The following is a 15978-nucleotide window of genomic DNA, read 5'->3' as shown; positions in this document are numbered from 1 at the left end:
CCATATATTCGTGCTTACAAGCAGCACTTGAAGGCTGCATCTGCGCAACCTGTTTTTCCACACCTATCTTCAAAAGTGTTCATCACGTGCAATAGTCGCTGTTCACGAGTGCAAGACTAAGTTCAAATAACAAAATGGTACAAAACTAACCAATAGTTCCCTCTCGGGGCAGAGCCTTCTATAACTTCAGTATGGTGTCACAGCATTCCGGGACTCTGAACCTCACCTGCAAGGGCTGAGGATTTTTCTAGCAGAAACCAATGCCAAGAATTTAGTATCATAATGCTCTTTCTGTCACTGTCAATAAAAACGCATAGGCAGGACACTATTATCAACAAATTATTTTGAATATATGTATTTGGTTTGTTTTAATACCAATCTAGCTGTAAGGCCTGTATGCATCAAGTATTAGAATATTAAACAATTCTTTCATGCAAAACCAGTTTATATTTGATAACACTGGGTTGATTCATAAACATAAGATTTTTTTATTCATATTAATTTGTCCTGTGAAAACATTATGAAGATGCTTTTAAGAAGGAGACTGGACTTAATACAGGAGATGGGGAAATATAGAAATGCTGGCTGTGAATAGCTATGAATACTGTATTAAGTCAGTTAGGATACTGTCATATCAGATAGTATGTTACTGAAAACTTTGTCATGTCTAAAAAGCCACAGAGATAAATAAATGTATCATGTATATTTATTTTTCTGTATTATTTAGGGTACATTTGCAGTTCCATAAAGCCACCATAAGAGGGAACTGAGAGCCCATTTATAAATGCTCTGAAAGCAGTCATCCTTTCCTATCTTATTTGGAGAGGATGACTACGGTATTCAAGCTACATGACCCCAAACCAAGTTGCCAGTGAAGCCCAATTTAAAATATTTTTAGACATTAATGTTTACATACCGCTTACATTGCTTTAATTTGTTCCACCCAAAAACTCTTTAGTGGGAATGTAGAAGTGCTGCACCTTTGTCATGATGGGATGGGACCAGTGTCCATTTAAGCCAACAAGTTTTAGTGAAGGTTTAATTAACACTGCCATTCAACAAAACAAAGGGAAAAGGTCTGACATTTGCATGTATAAATTATCCCAATCCAAATGTTCTCTCATTTATTTCAGTTCGATTTTGATCTCCATGATGCTGATGGAGTCATTATTGGGTCTCATTTGAATTTAGTTGATCTAGCTGGATCTGAGAGAGCAAGTCAAACAGGAGGTGAAGAAACACATTTGCTGTCTGTTCACACTCAGCCAAGTGATCAAGAAACAGACTGATGAAGGCCAGAAGAGTGCCACCACCTACAGAGACGGTAAGCTCACCCGCATCATGCAGAACTCCTTGAATGGGAACGCTAAAATGGTCATCATCTGAGCAGTTTCATGTGGTGACGATTGTCTCTCTACCGATAGTTCCTACATGAAACTGCTCACACCAAGGTCTGAATTATCTTGAGTAACCGGGTCATGATTCTGGCAAATATCTCCAAAACTCGGCAACTCACACCAAAACAATCTAGATAGATAAACACTACAAGTAAGATTGAATGTAAAATATGTATTTTTTTTATTTTTGGGTGAACTGTCCCTTTCACTTTCAAAACAGTCCTTTCAAGAGGTATCTCCCAAAGCGCGGACCGGCTAAAATATCGTCACTTTCGAAAAATGTCCTTACTCCCAATGTCTAAAACTCAAATTGGTCCTCATAAAGACAGACGTACAAGTACACACACAACAGTTGCCCAGTACAACCAATGTCTACTGAGCAGCTCACTAGCTACTCAAGGGCACCTTGACAGTAGTTGGTGAGGTACAACAGTGTCTTGATTCTAATGTGAAGCAGTTTCCATTCAGTAAGAGACAGTTCAGGCAAAGAAGTGACCCATTTATTGTCAGTTGTGTGAAGTCCCACCTTCAACGTCGCAACTGATAAAAGGCAGTAAGGCAGCTACTGTCATTGGCTGCTTGAATCCTGAGTCAAATCCTCATTCTGTGGTAAACTGAGCAGTTCCTGGATCCTTTCCATGTCCTTATTGGTTTCCTCTGCCTGAGAGCTGACTTTCAGATCTCCAATCAACTCATCTGTCAACTGCAGACGGGCCGCCCTAATGATTTGAAAGAAGGAGACTGGTGAACAACAAGACATCAGGATAACAACCAACTTGAATGTAAATTTGGGTTTGTATTTTTTTAAATGCTTGGTGAAATACCCTGAAAAAGCGTAACAGAACATTATTAAAATCTTCTAATATATCTCACCATTCTGCGAGCCTGAGCTCATGAAGTTCTCTGCGCTCTCTCCTCCTCCTCTCTCTGGCAGTTTCTCCAGCCAGCGACTGCATGCTGATGATCAAAGCACCAGTGGGAATCCTGAGCAGAAGTTAGTTTATATTATTATAAATATCAAACATATATGTTTAATGTATATTTGCATTAGAATACAATACAGAAAATACACTTTATACTAGAACCAATGTTACCTGCACGACAGATGAAAACATCAGCTACTGTAAGTTTATTAAAATAAAAAAAGGTAACGTATGAAACCATTCCGGTACATTTTACCAAACGAAAACACTGGAGAAACTGGGTAATAGAGCCTAAAACACTTCCTGCTATTTCATAATCTGTTTTGTAACAAACCTAGCTGTCAAAGCAGCAGTTAGTGTTCAATTTCCTCTCAGTTGTCTCTTACAAAGTCACACCCTCCTCTGCGGCCCCTCCAGGCCCACCCAAACCTTCACACAGTCACACCTCTGCCACGTGTCTGGACAAGGGGACGATTCTGGGGTGAGATCTGGAGCGTGATGTGCTTTCCGATTAGCTGCCTGCTTTCATTTCGCCCCCTTTGGCCCAGACTGCACCTGGCATAGCCAGGGCCGGGGCTGTTTGCACACATTAAATGCTCCAGGTGGCTGGTCCCTCAGGCAGACAGTGAGAGGAGGAGGAGGAGACATCAATGCTAGTATGGAGCCAAGAGGAGAAAAGACTAGGGCTGAGCCAACACGGAGCTGATGATCACAGAGACAATCCAAAACAGCTCCTTCAGTCTGTTACACCATCAAACACCTCACACTCAATCTCCATTATACAATCAAATTCAGATCTGCTCTTGGCTTTGTGCACTCAGCTGAAAGTGGCCAGAGGAAGGAGTGCAAAGTGGGACACAGAGAGAAGAGAGGGTTGAGGAGACAGAGGAGATGGAGTGAGGCATAAGTCCAGATCAGACCATGGTAGATGGAGAAGAGAGGCTGGAATAACAGAGATGGTATGAATGGAAAAGGGCAGCTGCTGCCTTGGCCTGCCTCCTTGCTCTTGTACCCAAAACATGGCCCTCTGCAGTGCACATGAGTCCCTCTGGCACTGTGAACAGAGTTGGAGGTGGGGGGTGGGTAGGGGTTCAGCTGGGCGACAGAGGGTTGCTCGGAGGAGCGCAGCTGGCTGCCAGAGTGCTCACTGCTCCCAAGCACACGGGCATGAACGTGGACACGCACACAAGCAAGAGCAAATACGCATGTCTGTTAAAAAAATAAATGCATAGCAGCTTCTGAAGATGTAATTTTGTTTATGAGGAGTGAAATGTATCAGGGCAGAAACGAGATTAGTTACTGTAAAAGGTTGATGAGTTGGACTGTTAGGGTGATCAATGGACGTGAATGGACACTTGTGGAAGCAGAAGCCAACCTTACCCCAGCACTGCTCCGATGATTGTCCCTGCCACCATTCCTCCCAGGCCCAGGTTCAGTCTGAAAAGGCCTCCAGTCACAGCTGCTCGCTCACACACACACACACACACACATTTATTATTATCATCATTCATAACTCAATGTGCTGGCATGTGTACTGTATGTGTTAAAACAATTTGTCATTAGGTTAAACGAGGATTATAAAAGTTATTATTGTCAGTACCAGAATTTTTTTTTGGAGCTGTAAAACATATGAAATTGGACAAACAAACAGAATTTCCAAACAATATAAAAATCACATTTCCTGGACAGTGAATTTCTGGAGTATATGAATATCTAATATAATCAAATCTTTACAGCCCCCCTTACAATCCTGAAAAGGGTCAGCGTCTTGTACTCAAAGGATAGAAGGAGTGGTTGAAATATAACCACCTACTTAGAATCTACATCAAATCCCCATCACCAATGATGGATGAGTTTGTATAGAAAACAGGATTTCTGTCAGTAAACAAAAGCATATATTTTAAAGTTTTGTTAACTGACATTTAAAATGTCTTTTTTTAAGACAGACCTGATCAGAAATGCAGCATGGATGCTGCACATAAAACTGCAAGCAGACAGTACACACCAACAACAGGAGTGAAGTGTGGAGCTGCTCGGTACACTGAGTTGGAATAGAACAACTCCCAGATGGAAATGTGTGGAGATGTGTGAATGTGAAGCGGCCTTGTTGTGACACAGTAAGCACGCTCAGTTGGCTTTCCCTGGATAAATAAAGGTTTAAAAAATAAGTGTGATCAGGCCCTGTTGAAGCCCATGTGACTCACCTCCAGCTGCAGCATAGTGGCTGAGGACGCACTTGTCTTGGTACACAGACAGCCCTGTGCTGACAGAACTAGAGAGGGAAGGGAACAGACAGACAGATGAGGGAAAGACAGTCCAACATTATGGTCATTGGAAATAAAAATAATCAAATAAAGAACAAATATATAATCGAATATGAATACTATTCTGCTCAGCTGTATTACAACAGAGTCATTACTGTTAGAGCTTAAAAATACTTAAACCACACTAGCATTAAGTTGTTGGCACAGAGCCTGTAATAGCCTGCATTCCCATCGGATGAACAATAACAGAAAATTTCCTCACGTTCATTGTCTCAAACATAACTCTTAACCTAATAAAATGGTCTGGTATAATCGATTTGTTTGCTTACTTGAACAAGGTGACAAAAGCAGCCACTCTCCAGCTCCATCTCCATCCATATCTCACAAAACCCCGGATTGCTGCATTATGGGCTGAGCGCTGATTTAGACAGAAAGGACACACAACCATAAGGTTTCTGCTGCGATATTACCATGAAGCTAGAACATTAGAGTTTTACATTAACCATTTAATTTTTCCCAGTAGTCATTTTCTACAGGAACATAATCATCAAGAGTCAGGGTTAGTGCCAGAATTTACAGCACCTGGTATTTTCCACAAATCAAAATACTAACTGTTCAGTGTCCAATTCAGAGAGTGAAGTTAAAGTGTGATTATTGAGGAAAAGTTAGTGTAACTTGCTCCCGTATTAGTGACCATAGTGACCTTGAATCATTGCACCTTTGTCACAAATTCTCCCTAAATCCTCTGCTAGTATTTAGTTAAACACTCATACACAGTTCACTTTCTGCCATTCACCCACTTACCACTGCTTCCACTCGGCTGGTATAGATTTCCGCCTGGCTGACTTGGATATACTTCTGCCTGGCATGGCGAGCTGCTGGCAGGCCTCCGTAGATCAAGCCTGCTAGTGCAGCAACTACACCGCTCTTTATCACATTAGTCAGCTCCTCTGGATACCTCAGTGTCGCACTACAGGGAGACAAGGGCAATACGTTTCTTTTGAGAACCAACTCAGTGCCACTTACTCCTTATCTTCAGACAATCTTGAAGGTGCACTTTCAAAAAGAGTAACTGACAAAATGACCTAAGTGAAGTTGTGTTCAGATATTCAAAATGTTGGTATTCACAGAGTTTAATACAGAAACATGCAAACTTATCACCAACAGTTTTAATTTACAAACTGTTGATTGTTGGCTGATGTTAATTCCACACTTTATGTAGTTCACAATTGTTATTTTTTTTGTGTACAAAAAAGTAAAATAGTAATACAGCAAACATGTGTTAGTCAGCAGCATGTGGTGATGATTAAGTACATTAAGCTGTCCACTATATTTGAGTAATTCCACCCTTGCATATTCTTACACAACTATACATAATGACATTTTCATGTTTAGTGCATTCAAGGATGGAGCCTTGAACATTTATACTTGTAGCCTACTTTTCTCTCACCCAGTTTATTTACTACTGTGCACATAGTAGACTGTGTGCATAGATTCTGACAATTCACTAAAAAATTATTGTTCCCAGTCCAGAATAAGTGAGCCTCACAAGACTGTACTGTATTCTGGTCTACTGAGATATCTCTGCCTCTTCTCTCCCTGTATGAATGGTAACAAGGTGAGTCTAGAAATATTCTCTCTCTCTCTCTCTCTCTCTCTCTCTCTCTCTCTCTCTCTCTCTCTCTCTCTCTCTCAGCACTTTAGATAGCTGAAGGATTTGACTAGGGCTGCTAACAATTCTTTTCATTACCGATTTATCTGCCAATTAGTCTCTCAATTAAATTGATTAATCAATAAAATGTAGGAAATTCTGCACACCTGAATATGTGCCAGAAGGAAGCATAACTTGAATAAAAATAACTCCTGCAGTCACTACTTTGACATTTTATGTCATAAAGTCCATCACAATTTCCTTAAGCACTAGATGACACCTTCAAATTGGATTTTGGACTGTTGGTTTGACAAAACAAGCAAAGATGCTGAGTTTACGATCACATTGGACAAAGAAAAGCTTTTACTTATTTCATTATCAAAGTAATGGCCAATTAATTTTCTGTCGATCGACTAATCAACTTAATTGTTTCAGCTCTAGATTTGACATCACATTGTCTACATCTGCAGTATAAAACAGCAACACAACAATTAACAAAATGGATGCAGAAAGGAGGACAAATTATTCGTTTTTAACAGTGTTCAAAAGATTTACGATAGAACTTTTATAAAGAGAGCAAGGTGGTAAAGAGGTGAAAGAGGAAAAGTCAAGAAGGAATAGAAATACCAACTCTCTGTCAAAGAGGTCCTTGATACGGTCCCATCCTGTGTCTGGGAATTCTGGCTTGCCCATGTTGCTTGGCATGGTGCTGGGAGAGGGGATGGGTGCAGGAGCAGGACTGGTGGAGGAGGAGGAGGAGGAAGAAGAAGGCATCTGTGCAGGCTGGGCAGCAGCCACATCAGCTGCGTGGACCCTGGGGAGCAGGAAGCAGAAGGAAGGAGGCCTGGCGCTCTGGATGAGGCCCTGCAGTAGGCCGGTGCTCAGCGTGCCCCGAGGGGCTGAATCTGCCCGTCGTCTCTGCAGGGCGAAGCCCGTTCTGGGCTGTTCTGGATGCATCACGCTTCAGCTGGCATTAGGCTGCAGCAGAGAGGCAGAAACACATGGCCATGGGTTGGGATGTTGCACTCACTGCCTCGACTTAAGCTCCATCCTCAAAATAAATAGCCTTAAGGCAAATTAAATTCTGGCAGGGCTACACAGGCTCTAACTCAGCAGCTGTTAAACAGTGCAGTCCTATCAAAACACACTGGGCACACAAGCAGACTTTCTGGGAAAAGATTTCTTTCTTGACTTCAAAATGCGAGAGCTTGCACTGCTGGGAACCTCAGGTCCTCTGAGCAGGGTGTGTTGGCTGGTCCAGGGTCAAACAAATACAAAAAGGTCACTGTATCTTTACATACTTGTCTCTAAGTCTCTGGAAATGCCACCCAATGAAATAATCTGATAATCTCTGTCCTAAAGAATTACTAAAAGAGCAACAATTTTCAAGCATTCATCAAGTCAGAAGAGAATGTTAATGAATAAGATGGGATGGGAGCCGAAACGTCTTGATTCTGAAAACAGTGTCCAGATGACTACGACTGAAACCTTTTCTACGATAGAACACTCCTGGACGAATGAGGGACTACACCGTCTTATAATGAATAAGATGTTTTCAAATCTGCTCTTTGTTCCATATCATCTACATTTATTTAAAACATATCCTGCTGATGGCCCTCATTTGTTGTTTCATGATGTGAGGATCCCTGCTCACAGTTATTTGCTTTTGTTTCATATAATTTTAAAATGTAATACATTGAGGGTTTATCCCTGCTGGTCAAGCTAAGTTAGAAACCCAGCATATTTTGACATTTGTCAATACCTGTATCAACTTATATAATACATTTCGAATTAACAAAATATTATATATTTTATATATATAAAAATTAAAACATAATAAAAGTCACCCGCCCGGTTAATGTGTTGAAAGGCGTCAGTGCATAGCGTCAGTTCACTTAATGACTTTTCCTCAATCAGCTTGATGTCGTGCAGCTGTGTCAGGTCAGACTGACTTTGCTGTTAGCTAGGCTAAAATCTCACCACTTTTAATTCTCTGTGACAAAAATACCGAACTACTTTACATTATAATTGCTTATGAAACGTTAAATTAAGGTTTACATTTCAGTCGTCTGTTTACATGCCTTGGTCGTCAAAAATACTACAGGAAAATTGTAAATCATGTCTGTCCGATAATTGGAGCCTTACCGTTAACGCCATAGGCTAACGCTTAGCATGCTATTAGTCTGTATCATATCACAGGAAAAAAGCAGCCTACCTGCAAGCGGCGCAGAATTCCTGAACAATGAACTGTTTGTTTTATGAAGCTCTGCAAGCCTGGTTACCGCACATTATTTCCATTTAGTGTCTACATTTCTTTTTTTCATTATTGCCCTTCTGCTGTCTCATTTTCAACCTGACTTTCCCGACCTTTAACCTCGGCCAGAGCGTACAGCTACACAAATGAAATGTGAAAACAGCGCCGCCCGTCGGTGGAGGACTGAGCATTATGCTGCCTGTGCTCTACTTAAGATACTGTGAACAAGAAAGAGCATTACTGAATAGAAATTATAAGAAACTCACTGTTTTGCATTTACTAACAGTACATGCAGATAATTTCTACCCATGCAACTAATGCTTATTGCAGATGTTTACAAAACTGAACACATTTAAAAACACTGACAAAATCAAGAAGAAAAACTCAGCTCCAGGATGTTTTAAGAACCAAACTGTTTATTGGCATAAAAACACAAATGCTGCACAAGATGTAACAACAACCTGAATGTCACACTTTGACCAGGCACATGATCACAGCTTTTTGGTCAAATCAACACACTTACCATCTTTACCTGCTTGTTCACGGTACAATGTGAATACTACAACATATTCAGCATTATCCTGTATCAACTATACACCATCTATCATCTCTTAACATTAAGACAGATTCTTTTGAAAAAAGGTAAAAACAACTAACATGAGTGTTTCTTGGAAACTCCACACATCAAAGTAAAACTAATTACTCTAAAGTCATTATTGCTTAATGTTGGCACTTAGTGTGGAATGAGTAATGTTGACTGTGAATAATTGTTTTTTGCTTTCAAGTAATTAAACTTATGGCAGAACCCATTCAAATGCAGACATTGACAGCATTGTCGCAATAAACAAGTAAATCAAACAATACACAGTATGCATATGTTGTTGTAGTGAACCTTGGTAAAGGTCTATTGGTGTTTCTTCAGTTGTCCAGTAGAGGGCAGTGTAGCAAAGCTGGTGTCCTCTGTAAACTTTATGCTCAACTTAACTGTTCATGGCACGAAGATAAAACAAACTACTTTAACACAAAACTGCTACCAGCCTATAATATTCAGTATTAGTGATTCACTGATGGCACTTTTCCCCATCAAGAACAGATTCCATGTACTTAACATTAACTATCAACTAAGTAAATATCACTTTTGGCCATTACTTTATTTATATTAATAGGACTTGAGTAGATATGGACTTAGATCAGGGTTCCTGGGATTGAATATTTTCAATATTTTTCTACATACAAAAAGGCCAAATACAGAAATTGCAAATAAGCATTCCACGTGGTGCATATTACAACGTTTTAGTTCTCAGGAAATCCTTCCAATACAATTGACTGCATTAAATATGTAACAGCATGGCAACCTTAACTAGTATTATCATTGGCACATCATTCGTGTATATTTGAGCAGGTGTCGAAAGTCACCATCACACTTTACTGTGCTATGATTCAAGTATTTAAAATTAGAGTTTTAGGTGCTCCACAGCTGGATGTGCAGAAAAAGGTCAAAAGGTCAGGGGTTCAATTCAGATTTTTTCCTTTCCCCACCAGCTTTTTGCCAGAGGTCTGATTTTCATGAAAATCTGTCTGAAGCCCAGTCCAGATGTAATTTATGTTGCAAGACAATGTAAAGTCTTTTACATTGCATGTTAAAGACTCCAGCAATTAAGTATGTCACTTCCATAACGTTGGGGAAATCATAAGAGATGGTCAAAATCGAATTAGCAGAGGCTGAGACAGCCTGACTTTTAGTTCTTCGTATGGGTTAAGCTCCAAAAACACTGGATCCTACCATTTCCCACAATGCAACTCAATAGACAGTTGATTTTTCATTAGACATATAAGTTTGGTTCTAATTAGTTATTTGGTGCAATAAAAGGGGGTTACACGTCATGATTGACAGCTGAGGCCGGCTCGTGATTGAGTCGGCCGGGTGTATGGGTGGGACCTTGATACGCAGCTCCAACCCCAATAACTACTGCGCAGACTCTGGCTCCAAATGACGTCACCAGCTCCCGTATTCGGGATATTTTGGCTTCATTTTTGTACAGTGGGATGAAGTGGAGACGCGACGTCCATCTTGATTTACAGTCTATGCTCCAGAGCCACAGAAGACATTTTACAAATGCTTTTACAGGCTGATTAGTACTCGTCATGATGAGTAAACTGAACTTGATGTGTAAAATCTGTGGAGTGCCCCTTTAATGTGTAAAAAAAACACAGCTCACATGGATGTTACTTTGCTGGTGAGTATAGACAACAGCCCTAACAAAAGGAGTTATTTTTAGAAGCAAATCAACTAATTGAACGTGATTGAAAGTGATCAGGGACTCAGAATTGGCATATGAGCCCCCTAGTGGCACCTGAAGGTATGGCAGCATCCACAGTCAACATAGTAAACTACACCTATGACTGGCTAATACTAAGCTATGTGCCCTGTAACTAACTCCTGTAAGGACACATGGTCCAGCCGTGCTCCACATTAGACTAAAATTCAATAGAAATAAACGTGAAAAGTATTTGGACAAAGCTTTAGGCTTTAGATTAGAAAAAAAAACTGTGTTGTGATTTGACTAAAAATGGAACTTCAACATCGACATGTAACATTACTTGTGAGGAAATCATACGTTGTGGTGCAGTGATTACATTCATTATGTAGCGTTTCCCTTCACTACAGCTGCCCTGGTCCTGCAGAGTGTCTCTCCTATAGCTCCGTCTTGCTGGGTCTGTGGACAATCTGGTTGTAGTTGTTGTTTCTTTTGGGTTTGTAGGTGAGAAGATGGCTAAACTCAGTGAGGAGTCTTTCCCAGTAGCAGGAAATATCTTGCATCCGCAGGTGGTCAAGGATGAATTCCTTACCCCTGTGGGTGGGGGTGGGGTTGCACGGGGGACAAGAGATTGGGACAAGAGATTAACTGTGTGCAACGTCTACACTCACAATTTCAAATACATGGCTGCTACAGTTCATTTCCATTCAAAGTCAATCATATGATCTGTTACCTTGTGGCAATCTCCTGTGCAATGGCATCATTCTCTTTGACAAACTGTAGTAGTGCCCTGAGGAGACAGAGGATGTAAAGACATACCGACATTTAGCATACATGCAAAGGAGATTCAGACCAAGGCATATTAAAATTTACACCCTTAAAACATTCACACACCTGAATGAAAAGTTCCTTCAGTACCGATTCCATTCATTCAAGTGCTGACCTGCACATTCATTTAAACATGAAATGTCTCAGGTTTCTGCTACTATAACACCTTCGCATGTGTATTTGTATGATGATTTTTTATAATGTGTGAGAGGACCCATTTGTAGTTGTTTTGTTTGTATTTGTTTTTCTAAAGAGTCAGGGAACCCTGCACTGATTTTGCATTTAACACTCAAACTGCAGGAACATTTGAGGTCTCAAACAGTAAGGGGGATATTTAGTCAGGATTTGTGACCCTTTTTAGGCTCTAAACAGTCAAACTGCGTTTGTCCTTATTTACTAAAAGGACTGCACCAAGGTTTTGCGGAAATAAAATGGAGGAAAACTGGCACCACTGAAAATTACAGGTTTGGTCTCGTAATATGTATTTTAAGGTGTTTCTATTTCGAGCTGCAAAACATGGGAGGAGGGAATGGAAATTCATACAAATAGCTGCTACGCCTGATTGTTCACTGCTGACTCATCACCGTGACAGAGGAAACTGTGCCTGAAATGTAATGACTAACAAAAGCAGGTGTAAAATATGCAGCACAGTTTTTGGGTCAGCAACAGTCAGTCAAACAGTCATTTTTTGACTTTACCTTCTTCCTGCTTGAATATGTTTTGTATTTTTCCTGACTTTAATAGCTCACAGCAGCTCCAGTATAGTGTGATATGATTGAAGCAGCCAGTAATACTTGATTTTTGAATACTGATTTTTTTTATCCATTTATAGCAATAATCTAGTCAAAGGAGTTTCAACGTTTTACCAAAGAACTCTGACAGTGATTTCATAACATATTCAATCACAGATCTTTTTGTTGAGCTGATAATATCAAGCTATTTAACAACATGTAACAAGCAGACCAGGACTGCAAACAAACACCAGTTATGGTACCTGACATCAGAGAGATCCTGCTTGACCGGGATGTAGTGGACCCAGGGCTTGAGCTCAGGGTAAAAAAACTCCTGCCATTCATCCCCCACATGAAACACCAGGGAACCACAGAGGAAGAGATGTTTGAAGCGGAAGCTGGCTGCCACGCCTCGGAAGTTGAATAAATATCTGCAAGGGAAGCGAGGGACTGGTCATTTTGAGCTGCCTCATTTAGCTGATGTATAAACTAAAACAGCTGAAATGCAGATATTACAGTAGTGAATGTGTGTCACCAGTCTGATGGACAGTGTGATGCATCAGGGAACTTAGCGGATACGTGATGATCACTGCACTAAACAATCAAATGGGCATTCAGTAAAGCTGTTGCTGTCTAACAAGCGGCCATCTTAAAAGTCACGTTTTGTCCTTGATCCCACATCCAGCTTACTTGTATTTGCAGTGATCGACCAGTGGGATTTCTTTAGCTGGGGGTCTCCCTAGTGTGTCCTAAAACAGAAAGAAAAACATGGGCTGGTAAATAATTAATACAGATTGACTTTCCAATTGTTTTTCCTCGTCAATATAAAAAAAAAAGTCATAAGGATGTAACTGAAAGCCAATCGTGTGCTTCTCTGTCAAACTGTCCTGATGCTTTAAACCTCAACCAAGCATTACACAAGGCAGAGTGAAATAAAGGCATAGAATTATTATAATATCTTCTACAGTAGCTTCTAATCATTATGAATGTATTTGACCCTGGTGTGGTGTGGTTTCAGTATGACTGACCCTCTCAGACTTCCAGGCCTGGTTTTTTGTGTACTCTGCATCCACCAGCTCTGCAGCTTCTCTGGACAGAAGAATCAGAGGGTCGCGCTCCGGACTAGTCCTATCAAAGAAACGGATACAAGAATGAGAAACAGCAGCTCAGAAAATAAACACAGAGGGGGTTTCAGGTAGTGAGACACTGTGCTAAATTTAATTAGTGTGATTGATAGAAAAAGAAAAAAGATTTTATGGATTTTTATCCCTTTTATAATTTATAATAAGTCTGAACTTTGCAGCCAACTGCGGTAAGAGAATAGCTGAGTACATGAAAACATTTGGATTGTCGTATAATGTCACATAATTACACAAACTAATAAATTCACAGGACTGACCTGGAGCCTCTGAAGAATCCTCTGGAGTCTTTCTTCTTCCATGGCCACTGTGCTGCAGACCTACCACAACATATTATATAGATAAGGCACACTGAAATGATATACTTCATAAGCTATGGCTGCAAATTATTATTATTTAATGTACCATTAATCCACTTCTTATTTTGTAAATACTCAATTAATGACTTATGTCATTAAATAGCAAAAATATGAATAAAAAACAAATATGTGTCATCGCAAAACATCAGATCTGTTAGGGTTTAACCAGATAATACTTATTATAATGTTTACCATATGATTGATAAATAAAGTAAAACAATGATCAAAGTTGGTTTAGAACTTTTTAGAGGTGCAGCTAATTCATTTTTTTCCCCATTGACGATTAATCTTCTCGTTACTTTATCTGTTAATCGATTAACCATTTATAAAATCGTCTATAAAAACGGCAGAAAATAGTGAAAAATAAATCTTACTTTTTAAGGTCATCCCTCATCAGATCCCATCTTCCCAGTCCAGTAGGGTATATGGGCCACACAGCAGGCCCGCCCTCCCAAAACGTCCATGCAGGGTACATGATGTCCTGGTAGTCTGCCGTCTACTCAAATCAAACATACACATGTCAAAACCAGTTATTGCATTTAATAAACATTTGTGTGCGTTTTTAAGTGTGCATTAAACTAATGCTCAGAGTCTGACCTTACTGAAAGAGAAGACAGGCAGGGTTGGCTGCACCCAGTTGGGGACTTGAGGGTAATCCCTGACATTTACCACCATCTCCAAGTCAGGTAACCTGTCAATCACCTCCAGAATGAAATGCTCCACCCCACTGCACCTGGACACAGGAAACAGGTTTAGGCATGGCAAACAAACAGCTGGATGTAAGGATAATCGTATCAGGTACTTTCTCCTTACCTGGCAGGAAACATACAGTTGTGATCTCTGTACAACTTGTGCCCAATGATCTGGTAGTGGGTGCCCACCCCTCTTTGAACCGTCGCAGCCATGACATCCTCAGAGATTCCCCCTTCAAAGGGCTGCAAGTCATGTTGTAGAACACTGAGAGAAAAAGTGTCAGAGGAAAAGCAAGAGAAAAACGATCAAATCCACATTATATAATTAATGCTTTAAAAAAATGAAACCTGCACAGTGATAATGCAACAATAACCATTTGTCGGATTAGTATGCTTAATAAAAAACTGCATGGTGACCTTCGCTACTCTGATGTTGTCCTGTAATTCCTGTTAAGAAAAAGCTGGGTTACAATACATGAGGAAAAGCAAACACATTGGCATCAAACCCACCTTAGATGGCAGCTGCAGTTGACTGGGTTGCACGGAGTGTACTTTTTAACAGCATCAGAAATCTTGTCTCTAATTTCCTTCCACTGTTTCCCTACAAATAATGGCAAATGGTGTCAGAATGTTCATATTGGTACGATCCTATCATTTACCAGTGGGTCACGAGACTGATACATCCACTGTTAGGGAAGAGATAGCTTACTGGGTCAGCATCCCCAATAAAGCTGTCTCAAACAAGGCCAGTGGCTCAGCAAGGAGCTCAAATGTCCTGCATTGTGCAGGTTTTGCCTTTTATCCACTGTTCCACACAGCATATCATGACTTCAAGTTACAATCGCAGCATAAAATATACTGGAATAATGGAAATACCTTTATCTGTCTGAATAAAACAGTGTCAGGGCAGCCAGAACATTTGTTAGTGCTAACTAGCCTTAGCAGACCTGTTGCCAGAACCACGCCCAGCCTCAATGAATATAACTATCGCAATTAATATAAATCTTATTTACAATAATAATGTAAGCGAAAGTGCTAACTTTTAACCGCATTTCATGCAAACCTTAAAGTTAGCAAACAATTAGCTTAGTTGAGTTAGCTCGTAGGCTAGTTAGCTAGCTCGTGAAGTGATGAATGACTCAAACACTAAAAGTTACCTCAAGAAGGTACAGCGAAATAAAATGCAGCAGAGCCTTACTACCACTCTTAAAATGGTTTCATGAGTCGCATTTGTTTATAAATGTATTACCTGATGCCGAAACCAAACATAAATCATAAACTTGCAACAGTATTAAAAATCTCCACAGCCAAAGGCGCTCCATTTTTCCCTCTATCCTCCAGCTTTGTCTGAAGAGGAGAAACAAAGCGGTGATCTGTGATCTGTTACTTCTGACTGAATACAGTCATTACGGTAATGCGCACAACGAAATTCATTTACAGCTTAGGCTACCGTAACGTTTGAAGGTTTAGCACAAATTGGCA

General features: G+C 40.2%; 2 protein-coding genes across 2 annotated transcripts; both read right to left on the bottom strand.

Moving 5' to 3' along the window:
* Positions 1-688: 688 nt before the first annotated feature.
* Positions 689-8635, bottom strand: timmdc1 (translocase of inner mitochondrial membrane domain containing 1). Its single transcript, XM_044188252.1, has 8 exons — positions 8451-8635; positions 6867-7213; positions 5389-5554; positions 4914-5002; positions 4525-4592; positions 3701-3779; positions 2271-2381; positions 689-2116 (listed from the first exon to the last, which is right to left on the bottom strand). Exons 2-8 carry the CDS (start codon positions 7190-7192, stop codon positions 1966-1968), a joined length of 990 nt encoding a protein of 329 aa, XP_044044187.1. The 5' UTR covers positions 7193-7213; positions 8451-8635; the 3' UTR covers positions 689-1965.
* A 252-nt stretch (positions 8636-8887) lies between these two features.
* On the bottom strand, positions 8888-15898 carry poglut1 (protein O-glucosyltransferase 1). Its single transcript, XM_044188242.1, has 11 exons — positions 15746-15898; positions 15007-15097; positions 14618-14761; positions 14402-14537; positions 14179-14300; positions 13706-13765; positions 13335-13434; positions 12997-13055; positions 12570-12737; positions 11481-11537; positions 8888-11341 (listed from the first exon to the last, which is right to left on the bottom strand). Exons 1-11 carry the CDS (start codon positions 15816-15818, stop codon positions 11185-11187), a joined length of 1167 nt encoding a protein of 388 aa, XP_044044177.1. The 5' UTR covers positions 15819-15898; the 3' UTR covers positions 8888-11184.
* Between the last annotated feature and the right edge of the window lie 80 nt (positions 15899-15978).

This window comes from Siniperca chuatsi, linkage group LG24, assembly GCF_020085105.1.
Source record: "Siniperca chuatsi isolate FFG_IHB_CAS linkage group LG24, ASM2008510v1, whole genome shotgun sequence".
NCBI classification, from domain to species: domain Eukaryota; kingdom Metazoa; phylum Chordata; class Actinopteri; order Centrarchiformes; family Sinipercidae; genus Siniperca; species Siniperca chuatsi.
The sequence above is the reverse complement of the archived record's forward strand: the minus strand, read 5'-3'. Positions and strand labels throughout refer to the sequence as shown.

Coding starts and splice junctions, on each gene's coding strand:
- timmdc1 (XM_044188252.1), bottom strand. CDS start 7,192: ATGCATCCAGAACAGCCCAGAACGGGCTTCGCCCTGCAGAGACGACGG. Junction 5,003..5,388: donor CCAGCCGAGTGGAAGCAGTG/GTAAGTGGGTGA, acceptor TGTCTAAATCAG/CGCTCAGCCCATAATGCAGC. Junction 3,780..4,524: donor CCACTATGCTGCAGCTGGAG/GTGAGTCACATG, acceptor GTGAGCGAGCAG/CTGTGACTGGAGGCCTTTTC.
- poglut1 (XM_044188242.1), bottom strand. CDS start 15,818: ATGGAGCGCCTTTGGCTGTGGAGATTTTTAATACTGTTGCAAGTTTAT. Junction 14,762..15,006: donor AACTGCAGCTGCCATCTAAG/GTGGGTTTGATG, acceptor TTTTTCTCTCAG/TGTTCTACAACATGACTTGC. Junction 12,738..12,996: donor GTCGATCACTGCAAATACAA/GTAAGCTGGATG, acceptor CTTCCCTTGCAG/ATATTTATTCAACTTCCGAG.